This window comes from Gossypium raimondii, chromosome 6, assembly GCF_025698545.1.
Source record: "Gossypium raimondii isolate GPD5lz chromosome 6, ASM2569854v1, whole genome shotgun sequence".
Taxonomy (NCBI): Eukaryota; Viridiplantae; Streptophyta; class Magnoliopsida; order Malvales; family Malvaceae; genus Gossypium; species Gossypium raimondii.
Window position 1 is genome coordinate 18,745,655 of NC_068570.1, and position 13,698 is coordinate 18,759,352.

The 13,698-nt window shown below is 32.5% G+C and overlaps 1 protein-coding gene across 1 annotated transcript; it reads right to left on the reverse strand.

Annotated features, from left to right (window-relative positions):
- Nucleotides 1–500: 500 nt before the first annotated feature.
- Nucleotides 501–3,274, reverse strand: LOC105773633 (uncharacterized). The gene is made up of 4 exons (XM_012595671.2): nt 3,029–3,274; nt 2,290–2,397; nt 1,542–1,709; nt 501–1,010 (listed from the first exon to the last, which is right to left on the reverse strand). The coding sequence occupies exons 1-4, from the start codon at nt 3,128–3,130 to the stop codon at nt 888–890; spliced, it is 501 nt and encodes a 166-aa protein (XP_012451125.1). The 5' UTR covers nt 3,131–3,274; the 3' UTR covers nt 501–887.
- Nucleotides 3,275–13,698: the final 10,424 nt, after the last annotated feature.

The following is a 13,698-nucleotide window of genomic DNA, read 5'->3' on the forward strand; positions in this document are numbered from 1 at the left end:
TTTATGCTTACAATTTTATTCAAGTAATAACTTAATTTTAAAATTAACAGTAAATTAAATTATAATCATTTTTAAATATAAATTTAGTAATGTGATGAAAAAAAAATTCTCATCAATTCAAAAAAATTTTTAACTCAGCACTTTTATATAGAAAAAAAGAACACCTCAAAAGTTCAAAGATGGTTTGGACTCGTATATCTTAAGATAACAAGAACTCACAGTTGATAGTGGCACATCACTAGTTTCCCAAAACCAGCTTTAATATCAAATGTCACGATAAACACCAACTCACAAATTATTCTCTATTTCGATCCATTAGACGTAATTATCCACAGAAGAGTCGTCTGTTAATATCCTTTCCTTCCAGCAAAATGCAATCTCTCACTATACCTGATATTTATTAGATGCATTAGCAAATATACTGAACAGCCTTGCATACCTGATATAGCTAGTTTCCAAAGAGGATTGCCGAAACGGAAAAAAACCAAGCAGACCAGATCTGATATGTATTTCAGTTCTTTATCTGAATAGCAAGAATCATAAAGCTTTTCCGAGTCTTAAAACAACTGGTTCTAGAACATGAGAAACAAAAATATTTAATACAGAGAAAACGACCTATTTCTTTTCATCCAAGCCGAAGAGTGATTGCACCTAGTGTAATCATTATGAAAACTGAGAAAACCATAAAAGTACAAACATAACGTGATTCACTAATCAGTAAAACCATTGCCAGTGTATCCATGGACATGCACCAAACTGTAATGTTTCACATCAGACCGCCTTAGGATATAATAGCTTAATGCCAACATGTATTCCGGTCAATGGTTTCTACCTCATTCTTGGTGACCTGTTAGTTTTTATTTACTAAAACAGTGTGCAGTATTACTCTACTTCACCGGTTCAAAAGTAGAACGGAGGTTGGATATCATCACAGGGCACTCTCCCTTCTCATCATATTCAGAGAAGTCATCTCCAGATAAGTCAATACCTTCAAATTTAGTTCCTTCCAGCTACACAAAGAAATTACAGTAAGTTAACATGAGAACACATCTTGACATTGGCCAAATATATAAAAAAGGGAATGGCAACACGTAACTGTGACTACTGCTTGTCAGTATGATAATGCAATTACGAGAGTATCACCTACAAATTTGCACAAAAGTGCAATATAAACTGTAAATTTCTAGCAAGCCTTGCCCATTTCATTCCATTGGAGACATGGTTTAAATCGACCTTAGCTTGGGAGCAAGATAAGTTATTATACACTTTTGGAAGTGGGTGGAGAAAATCCAATATGTGCTTCTTGGTTAGGAAATTCATCAAAGATTCAGGACATGCGACTTCTATATAGTGATTAATCCCGATGTTTTACATCTATGAATCTGGTTATTATGGTCTTTAAAGGCAAAGAAGATGTACTTAGTATGCTTGGAACTGGAAAATTGATAACTAACATGACATTACATCCCAAAGCCCTTGCTATGATTAGCTGTGTCCGAAAAAAAACCATCTAGGGTGGAAGAAGAAGAACAAAAACTTACAGATTCAACCTTCCAGCCAACGCCAAATACAAACCCTACAGGCTCGTAACCCCTGCAGTCAAAAAGCATCAAAGGTGCAAATTTTCCGCCTTCACAATCTTCCTGAGTCAGTGGTCGACCTTTGCCCGGGATCATTGTTACAGTTCCTTCCCTCATACAAAATTTGCACTAGAGAAAGAAAGAAAAGGCAACACATACCATTAATCATTAGAAGTTAAGAGCTAGGTGGATGAAAAAAGGAGAAGCCCAGTATAGCAAATTGAACTTCTGGAACTGAAGTAACTACAAGTAATGCCATAAAAAATGCAAAAGTCTCATTCTATACAAGTTAAACACATAAATTATCTACATTAGATATCTGAATGGCATAAAATGCAAGGCAGGTCTATCTAATAAAGCTTTCCTAATTACAGAACACAGGATAGGGAATCTCAAAACCAATAATATGATTGGGGTAACTGTTGGCTATGAAATGCTACCCTCTAATATTTATCAGCGGGTTTCCTTTCTGCTAAACCAAAACCAGTATTACCATGTGCAGCCCAAGTGAGAGGTTAGATTCAACTTGAATGAGCATTTTAAAAGAAATTCACTAAGTAGAACTCAGAGTATTACTTATAAGAACTAGAATTTGTCTCTGTTGTCACCCCTACGCTCTCAGCAAACAAACAAACATAAATTCAACAGATCCTAATGAATTTCAACTGAAGCTAATGCATTTACTGGCAACACAAGCATATAATATTACCTTCTGAACAAGATTGGTGGTTCCCTTGCCTTGTAGAAGAGGAACAGTATCGCCCAAACTCACACATGTTTCCTTCTGACTCAACTCTCCACACCTCCCACATTTCAGCTGCAAATCCAAGATTTCAAATATTAGTGAAATAAGACCTTGACAAGCAAGGATATAAAGAAACAAGAGAAGATGAGAGATGCTGCTAACTTTTAAGTACATAGATGAAAAAAGAACAAGAAAAAGTTAATACTAAAATCCAAAAAAACGAAATCGGATCCGAATACTTAAGAAGAAGACATTCCAACAAAATCATGAAAGGAATCAAAGAAATTTCAATTGCATAGCCATCTAAAAACGATATTTTTTGAAAAAGACCGAAGAATGATGTTGAAAACACATAAATGAAACAAGAAATCGATTCGAAATAAAAAAATGGATAGATAAAGTCAATGCACGTCTATTCGCAGTTGATATAAATAAGGCCAAAACAAGTAGCTAAAATAAATTCAAATTCAGCTAAAATGATGGATTGCCCATATCTATAAGCTTTTATTCCCCAAAACAGGCTAAAATTCAATAACAGAAAAAAAATCGACTCAAAAATCTGAAATACGAAGTGAAACAAAGAATTAAACGGAGAACGTTCAGGATTCAAGCAACAATAAGAATAATACATCAGCTGCAGCTGAGTTCAAAGGAAGAAAATCAAAGTTAAAAAGCAGGCGAAGAAACAGAAAGAGAGGGAGACCTTGAAGAGATAGGGAAAGGAAGGATCGTCACAGCCGCCCTGAGGCTGGAGGTTAGTGAGGTTTTCGAGGTCGGCAGAGATCTTCAGCATGAAATTCACCATTTTCGCTTATAATTTAGCAGCGTGGAACCTAAGCTTTCTCTTTCACTCTCTCACTCTCACCGTTGCAGTGGGATTTGGATGAAATGAAAAATGGGCCTGTGGAAGACAATCGGTTGTGGGTTGTTGGTTGTTGGAATTCCAATCCATTTACATTCACCCAACCCCTGTATTTTTTATAATAAAGGAAAGTTGGTTTAAATAATCATTCAATCCCTGTAGTTTTTAGACTTTAGAAATTTAGTTTCTAATAATTTAATCCCTCTATTAGTCTAATTTGAAAATTGAAGCTCCATTTATAATACTATTATAATTTTTTGTTAAATTTGAATATGTGAGATATTTTAATATCAAAATTCTTATTTAAAATTAAAACTTAATCAATAATACAAACACGTACTTGGTGTAAAATTTTCCTTCACCCTAAAAACCCTAGATAAATATTTTCTACCTCAATCAGACTAAAGTGTCTTTATGGGTAAATCTAATTGTTCATCACTTTCGCACGAAACTCTTTGAATTTATTAAAGGTTTCACTCTTGCAGTGCATAAGGTCTACATACTCATATCTGGAATAATCATCAATAAAGGTTACAAAATACTCATAACCACCTCTTGCACTGACACTCATGGGACCACATACGCCAGTGTGCACAAGTTCTACGAGTTTTACAACCCTCATTCTTTTTGCATTAAAAGATCACTTAGTCATCTTACCTTCCAAGCAAGATTCACATTATGGAAGATCAACTTCTTTAAGCAAACTTAAGATGTCATCTTTCACAAGTCTAGTTATTCTTTCTTTGTAAATATGATCAAGTCTCTAATGCCAAAGGTACACCTCATTAGAGTGAGAATTTTTAAGTCTTTTATTCGTTATTTCAACCTCAAGCAGTGTGTACATTTTTATTTGATAAAATAGAGATTATTTGGCATCCATCCATTATAGGTAAGATTGCGATTTCTAAATATTGCAATTCTATTATTAAAAGTCACGATCAAGCCGTCTTTATATAAACCTACAACTAAAACTAAGTTTCTTTTGAAACTTTGTACATAAAAAACGTCTTTTAAAATAATCTTCCTAAAATTATCAAAATAGATATATACATCTCCCACTACTTCGGCTGCCACAGTTGTCCCAGTTCCGGTCCACAACGATAAACTCTTATCTCTAAGATCTTTTGTCTCATCGAACCCTTGTAGAGAAACACAAACATGATTTAAGGCTCCCGAATCAATGACTCAGTGGTCTATTGAGTCCTCCACTAAACAAGCTTCTATCATAAAAAGTTTCATACCTTTGCCTTTGGTGGTTAGATATTCCTTCCACTCTTTATAGTTGGCCTTGAAATGCCCTTTCTTACCGCAGATAAAGCATTTAGACTTAGATAAGTCTTTAGGCTTTCTGGTTCTCTTCATTTCCACTTGTGGTGGCCCACAGACCTTAGCCTTGCATTTTTTAGCTCGTTTTCCCTTTCTTTTTGAGGAAGAAGCTACAACTATATTTGCTTCTGCTCTTCAAAATAATTAACCGCCATTTAATATCAACTCATAGGATTGTAACTCCTTCATGAGTTGTGCAAGCATTAAGTTCTTGTTGCCAAGGTTATATGCAACTCGAAAGCTGACAAAGTCCTTAGATAAGCTTTTGAACACCATCTCAATTCGAGTGTTCTGGTCCAAATTGGTCTCATTGTTAACGACCTCGACAAAGTATCCCATAAGAGTTATCATATGATCTTTGATTGGAGTATCAGGTTTTTTCTAGGCATTCATCAAGCTAGTTATAGAAGATTGTCGAGCCAAGGTAGCTTGGCCTCCGAACATGTCTTTTAGCTTATCCAAAATCGCTTTGGCAGTCTTACAGTTGTCCAACTCCTTATATAAGGTGTTGGTCACACTTACCAACATATAGCAACGAACTATCTCATCAGAATCCTCTCAGCGTTTCCTTAGCTCGAGTGGTCAGAGGGCACTTATTATCAAGAATTGTTTTAAGTTTCTCATAGCTCAAGACAATCATCAAGCTCCTTTTCCATCCCTTGTAGTTATTTTCGTTCAGTTTGTTTTCAGTGAGTATGTTCGATAAGGGAATTGGTGTCATTTTCGAAATGAAAATAAAACATTCATATATTAACATATTTGTATTAAGAAAATGTTTGAGAACATTTTACAATATTACGATATGTATTAAGATGATGCATACGTCTTACATCAAACCTTGAAAACATTTGTAAGTCGTTGCAACGGTAATTGCTACACCTATTGAATCAAGCTACCATGGGGCTATCATGATCAACTAATAAGAACATTGATTTCCATCCAATTAGTATATGAACCTAATTCTTTAGGCATTCACACATACTAATAATTGTGTAACATTTGACCATCCTTCTAATTTAAGTAGAGCTTTGTGGAGAGTTACTTAACTAGGAGATCTTGAGTGTATAACCATCAACTTAACAACTATTGCATTATGCACCACAAATGAGTTATCCTGGGACAATCTCACTGAGTAGCATGTTGTGACTAGTTGTCCTCTTTGAAGATAAAACTTCTTAAAATATCATATGATAGTACCTACCACGAAGGCCGGTCCAACTATTATACGATCACAAGAGAGTTTTACTTACTTTTAGGAAATATCATCAGTGAGATCCACATAACAATCCTACCGTGGGGTAGTTAAATTGTCATGCCATCACAAAAGACCATTAATGGAGACTGTAAGTTTTGTTTAAATACCTTTTCCCACTCAATATTTAAAAAAATACAAGGTTTTTAATGTCCTATTTCAATCATGAATTATCAATATATGCATGACAAGTACATATAGCATTCTTCCCTAGTCTATATGGCATGATTATATCATATATGCATGAACATACATTCGCATTCATATAAATATAAATATTTCTTTTGAAAAATTACAAAATACATACCAAAGCATACTTTGGGTCTTCAATTTAGCCACCACGGACTCCTATTGCGGTAATGGTTCACGTTTCCATAGTCGTCATCTTTCCATCGTTGTTTTCGTGTCATCGACCACCACTAGGCCGCCACTGAACCACCACTATTAGCAACCATTAGACCACCTCCAAACCACCGTCGGACTTCCATCGGCCACCTTTGAACCACAAACAACCTTCTGCTATTGAACCATCATCAATCACTTGTCGATTTGGCTAGGTTGGGTTTGTATTGTCTCAATCGGTTTGAATACATCTCGATTCTCTAGGTTCATCAGGAAAAATATTACAAAATTCTAATATTCGTTTCTAGCTCACATATTTTAATCTAAATAAATAATAAAATAAAACCCTGTGTGAATATGTTAGTCCACGGTCTAAAATATACATGTCCAATAAATTAAAAACTTACAAATATATTTCTAGATATCACAATTTAGCAAAATTACTTTATCATCCATAATAATAAAATAATTATATGCATTTATTCACATACATTCCTTTAAACATGATACAATTACAAGAATGTCATATATTATCAAATATAATCATACATGAAGAAGAGAGAGAATTCTAGTCTCGATTTATACTATAAATATAGCATAACTTGGTGCTCTAATACCAATTATTGGAAAAAATTTGGTTCAAAAATGGTTTTCTTTTACAGCGAAAAATAAAATTTCTAAAAATCGATATAATTTGTGAAATTTATAGCAATAAACCTTAAACTGAATTTGGACTTGTGTTTTCGAATAGGCATATCTTTGTCATTCTCGGCTTTCAACCAAATGATCTTCTCTATTATTCTTGTACCACGAACTGCTTCGAGTGTGGGATCGAATGATTCAAATCAAACATAGAACTAGAAATAGTTTCTTTTTTCTTTTTGGTAAAAACAAAAATTCCCTTCTCAAATAGAAACCGACAGAATTGTTAATCCGAAAAAATAGATTTAATAGTTGAGAATAAATTCTCTCTAGTTTTTCGACAGAGAAACAATATCCTAAAGTTGTTTTCAATAGTTCTATCGGTGTCATCAATTTATTGGAAGAGAAGATAAAACCCTTCTTGAATTGTAGAAGTTTATTTCAACTAGAAAAGTGAACTCCTAGTCTAACTAGGATATAGGGTTTGCAATCCTAGTTAATAATACTAAGGTTTTGATCTGTCATAATTTAATATGTTAAATGAGGCTCTCTATTACACTTAACGAGCTTATTCTTGAGCAATTTAAAAGTCTTTTTCATATTTTTTTCTAGTTTTAATTATGTGATTTAATAAGTGATTTAGTGTGTTTTATACTCTTTTTGAGACTCGAATTGGCCAAATGCGCCATAAGGGACCTACTGGTTAATTAAGTATTGTGGGGAGTCAATGGTAGCCTGAACATGAACGAAAACATCACCTAGAAGGAGAGTATCGCAATATCAAAGCATGAAAGTCGTGTTAACCATGACAATGTTGAATTGAAAAGAAAAGTGGTCATCTACAGCAGTATTTCTTATTTTTATACTTAGGTCAATTTACAATTTAATCATTTTTCATTTCTAGGTAGTTAATTAGTGTAATTAACGCTTTATATGACTTGCCGTAATATAATTTTTTTGTGATTTAGTCATCTAGACTCTTTTAATTGCATGTCCGTAGTTTAGAAATCATTTAACCATCGACTCATAAGGGTTCGACCCTTGGAATACTTCGGTGTTCCATTAGACACTATAAATATTACAATTGACACTGTAAGATTGCAATTAAAACCTATTTATTTTTCTATTTCCCAAAATAAACTTCAATATATTTCCAATTAGATAATTTTCTTAACCTAATTATAATTCCGTTAAAATCATGATGACTTTCTTGTAAAAATTCTATGAGAAAATATATTTAATATTTACGTATTCAACGATTCATTATTACCAAATGATTTATTTCCATTTTGAACTTCATTTAATTTGAAAAACATAAATTCATTTTCCAGGTCTTTTTCATTTTTCATTTTCTTTTTCATTTAAAAGAAAACCACATTTATTTCCAAATGATTCTATTTTTCCATTTCCATTTTGAAAAAAACCATAATCATTTCCAAATGTTTTTCATTTCCCCATTTTCACCATTTCCTTTCATTTCTGTTCTTTTGATTTAATATGCAATTTATTTCCTAGTTTCAACGAGCTAGTAGAGGGACCGATTGGATATAGGCAATTGAGGCTCAAATGATTTATAATTAAGTTCCAACTTTTCACCTATTAATTAGAAACTCATTTAGTCATGAACACATTCCGCTATAGTATCGTGACTGAGCTCTCCCCAACGACATACCATTACTAAAGTAACTTGATTATCCAATGACTTGTCATAAGTGTTTTACCCTCAAAGGATATCCTTAATCTCTTTGGGATAATATATGTTCTCCCAATATGATTCTATTTTATCTCTTGGTAACCATTACGTCTTCTTTCATAAAAAGTCAATTACTATCAAATAGTAATCAAGTTATTCATCACAAAGACAATTGACCCATAGCCATGGTTACTTTTCATCAACTATGTAATTCCAATGAGAAGATATCATTTACCCATGACTCGGGCTATGAATTCCATTATTGTGAATGACGCTACATACTGCAGAAGTCGTACACCTAACGCACCCGTTTTCGATTCCTTATCTATTCGAACTCAGGCTTTTACTTACATCAAAATGTACGAGTCAAAAATACAAAGTCTGTCATCCACTCAAGATTTAGGTATGTCACACTATGAATGTCACAAGTGAATAAATCCATAAACGAAATCATGATCTATTCATCTTGGGTCAAGTCCGATGTGTTGTCAGGCCAGTCAATCACATCTATGTCTCTATCTTCCGGGAGTCATCCGCTTCGATCCCTAAGAGAAAACATCTCCTCAATTGGACTTGATAGATGTCATATTAGTCTTTCAATCGATCTGCTCATTTTCAATTATACTAAGGACATGTTTAGGTTCGTCTACTAATATAAGTTATCTTTTCATATTACAATCTGATCACGTAATATCGTTTAGTATTAGTTTAAACATTAGACAACCAATGAGCAACATTCGCTTCCATTTTACTTTGCGTGCAAAAACCATATAAGGACAATCATACAAAGTATATTAATGTAATTAATGAATTTATTTTATTAACCAATCTATTCAAAAAAATTACAAGCTTACAAATGAATATACTACACTTAGGGCACCAAATCCAACACTATGGCACTATTGTTCCCCTAACTGATCTACTCAAGAAAAATAAGTGGCTCTAGTCAATGGCAGCTGAGGAAGCTTTCCAAACTTTAAAAGGTGCACTAAGGACTGCTTCAGTTCTTCTTTTACGTAACTTCCAACTTGAATTTTATGTTGACACGGATGCAAGCAGTTTGGAAATGGGAATTGTCCTTCAACAACAAGGGCATCCCATTGCTTTCTTTAGCAAGGCACTTGGGGTGAGGCAACAAATATTGTCCATCCATGAGAAGGAAATGTTGGCAGTGCTCATGGTTGTCAAGAAGTGGCACCTCACCTGATTGGTCGCCATTTCCGTGTAACACCTCTTGTCCAACCCAATTGTCAGGTTCGACTTATGGGATGTTACAATTGTTTCTTGAGCAAATTTTGTAAAAAAATACTATCAATATATCAAAAAAAAATGTACGACTTAAACATATTTATAATATGACTCACAACTAAACTTGTGCCTTAATCGAGCTTATGAAAGCTATTTTGTTGATCCGAGCATGGAATAGAACCAAATTGCAAAGTTTTGAAAATTTTGGGTTGATGTCGTAACGTCACTTTCTCCGTGTCATGACGCCACCAAACAGAATGTTTCCTTGTGACGTCTAGCCTCCCAATGTTGGGATGTCACATTCTGTCGGCTGACGTTACGACGGGGAGAGTTGCTTGTCTCAACGTGGACTTTGTATTTGGTAAAAATTGGGCCAGTTAGCACCTATTTCAAGCCAAATCTCCAAAAACTTGATTTGGTGCATAAATGCACAACATAACCTGCATAAAAGATACACCAAATTACATTCCAAACATTGCATATAACCATTGCCAAATCAATCAATCCAATATGCCTAATTTGGCACCAAATCATTTCAATTCAATTTATACCAACTCAAACCATTCGACCACACACTTAACCATTCTATATCACCATTAAACATACCATTTAACATTCAACATCCACTTAATTACCACTCCTAAAGTCTTAACACCTTACTAAAACATACATATTTATATACATACATATAAGTAATAGCTCTTTCAACATCAAACATTAGTTAGATTCATTTTATGTTAACATACCAACTTAACAAATGTAAACACCTATGTACATGTCACATAATCGGACTTAAAACGGTCAAAAGTCTACCAATAGATGATTGGATAGTGTGAGCTTCAAGGTGATCCAATCGACGCATTCCGTAAACCGACAGTCTACAAAGAAAAAGAAAAAAATAAGTAAGCATTCTGAATGCTTAGTAAGTCCATATGAAATTTACTTAACTTACCTTGACATTATAACAATTTATACAATTGTAATAGATTGATATCTAACATGACATATTTGGAAACTTTACACTTTCATAAGCATTTCAACAAATATATCAAATGGGTTAGTCTAATTACAAGTCACGAACTTATAATACAATTATATAAACATTTAACATTCCATCATATGACATAAACCAACTAGTTCCTTTTCAACTTACATTTAACTTCAATCCAACCATTTCGTTTTCATATAGTACCATTTCTATTTTTGTCTTTCGCTCGAAGAATTGAAGTAAATTGAACTCGGATACTTGGGATTGATTTGATTACATATATTGTCATTATCAGGCTACTAACACTAGCTTTGAATTAGGGTTGCTAACACTAGCTTGTTCGATGCTGCTAACACTAGCTTCAAAAGATCCGCAACATATGTTAGATCTCAAGTCATCAAATTGATCCCCAATCACAACACTCATTTGTTTATACAAGCTGACATATTCAGGCTACTAACACTAGTTTTGGATCAGGATTGCTAACACTAGCTTCAGAAAATTCGTAACATATTTTGGATCTCAAGTCATTGAATTAATCCCTGATCACAACACTCGTTTTCCTTTTAAAACCTTAATGGCATGCCATTCATATCCCAATCGTTTACTAAGTTCACAATAGCTTTAATACCACTTCCGTACCAATTCAATCTCTCTATAATATTTTATACATATCGTATAATCCATATCATCATATTTACCATTCTATACTTCGTATTGATTCGTAATTGTCGTATAATTCATACTTTACTGTTTAGCCCTTTAGAAGCCAAAATCACTAAAATTACACATATATATAATTTTATTAGTATAATTATACAATTCAAACATAATATAAAATAAAATAGTAAGTTCCATATTAACTTACCTGAAAAAACAACAAGCAAACAAGGTGTTAAGGACCAATTTGCATTTTTTCCTTTTTCTGTGATTATCTCCTACTGGTTTAAATCCCGACCTATATCATAATTTAATTCAATTATCAATACCAAAAATTATTTAACAGCATAATATAGTCATGTATCAGTTCAATTTCATTTATCAAATATTTCCTCTAGTTTTGTATTTTATTCAGTTTAGTCCCTAAAACCGAAATAGCCATATCTTTCACATATAACCTTCGTTTTTCAATCTGATTTCAATTTCATCCTTCTATAACTCTCCATTATTTATAATTATCGAAATCTCATATCAATTTTAATATTAACAATTTTCATTTTACAAATTAGTCATTTTTCATATCTACGCATCAAATCTAACTATTTAACACTAAAACTTCAAGCATTCATCAATGGAATCATTTGTAGACTCTAACAATTTTATAAATTGGTACACAAGTTATCTAAATCAAACTCTCAAGACCTCAAAATGTAAAAATTATAATAATAAAAACTTGAACTGGCTTACCAATTAAAAGACTAAAGCTTGAAACCCTGCACCCTTATTTTTCTCTTAAACTTTCAGCTATGGTGAATAAAACTGAAAAATATGATGGAGCTTAACATATTTCTTTTATTTTCCACTTATATAATTTAATTAAAATTAATTAATCATAATTTATTAACTAAAGCTTAATTAATTAATCACTAATCTAAATTAACAAAATTAGTGGAGTACATCGGTCATCCACCACTGTTTGGCCATTTAAAAATAGTCTATTTGTTCATTTGGTCCTCCAATTAATTAAATATCCATAATGATTGATATTTACCATATTTTATAATTTAGTCCTTGTACTTTAATTAATCATTAATTTAGTAAAATTACTTATCCAAAATTCAATTAACCTATATAATAACTCTATAAATATTTAATAAAAATATTTACAGACTTGGTTTATGGGAACAAGGTCCTAATACATCATTTTTTTACACCACTGACTTTAGGGTCATTACACTTGTACATTAATTAATTATCCAACTAACAGAATTAAATAAAAAAATTCTAATTAAAGTTTATACTAACCTCGTAAATATGAATCAATCATTGAAAATGGGGTTTTGAAACCATCATTTTCAAAGTCACCGAAAAATAGGTTGTTACATTCCGCATAAAAATTAACCACCAAAGCTTGAGATTCCTCTCTGAGCAGTAGATCATCACACCATTTCAGTAAAAGTGGGTAGCCAAAATGTTAGGCTACGATTTTGAGGTGGTGTATAAAAAGGGAAATGCCAACATAATGGCACTCTCAAAACAGCCTCACAATCCAGCTGGTCAGCTGCTACAAATGGTGGGGATGCCCGTTTTTCAGTGATGTCAGAAACAGTGATTTTGGGGTCACCAAATCCGACGAGTAAGTTCGTAAATATTATTATTTAATATTTACAAGTCAAATATGGTTTTAAAAATATTTTTGATATGATAGTTTATTCTATTCGAATGATTAATTAAGTTCAAGTGGTAAGACCCTAAGGTCAAGTTGTTCTAGAAAATGAGGTATCGAGACCTCATTTTTATAAACTAAGCCGTAAATATTTTTATAAATATTTATGGAGTGTCATTAAGGTGTTATTAAAGTTTCGTTAAAAAATTTTAACGTTTCGCTAGTTAATTAATTAAAAAACTAAATTGTAAAGATGTAAAATTTAATCACTATGTAATTTGAGTGATTAAATGGTTAATTGAACAAAGGAAAAGAGACTTAAATGGTAATTAAACCATGGTCAAAGTTTCCAAGCGGTGGTGTTATGATTGAATCCACTAGCTTTTGGATTAATTGTTTTAGTCCTAATTAGTTTGGGATTAAATTGGAAATAATTTTATTTAGTTAGAATTTAATTAAATTGAAGGACCAAATGTGAAATTAAACCTTCCTTTGATGGTAATTATGCCACATATTTATGTGATAGACAAATATGGACATGAATTTGGTGTTTTATTTATTTATTTAACCTAGGGCAAAATGGTAATTATGCCACATATTTATGTGATAGACAAATATGGACATGAATTTGGTGTTTTATTTATTTATTTAACCTAGGGCAAAATGGTAATTTGATAATTAAATTAAATTAAAT

Coding starts and splice junctions, on each gene's coding strand:
- LOC105773633 (XM_012595671.2), bottom strand. CDS start 3,130: ATGGTGAATTTCATGCTGAAGATCTCTGCCGACCTCGAAAACCTCACT. Junction 2,398..3,028: donor CCTTTCCCTATCTCTTCAAG/GTCTCCCTCTCT, acceptor TTGGATTTGCAG/CTGAAATGTGGGAGGTGTGG. Junction 1,710..2,289: donor CCACCAATCTTGTTCAGAAG/GTAATATTATAT, acceptor TTCTTTCTCTAG/TGCAAATTTTGTATGAGGGA.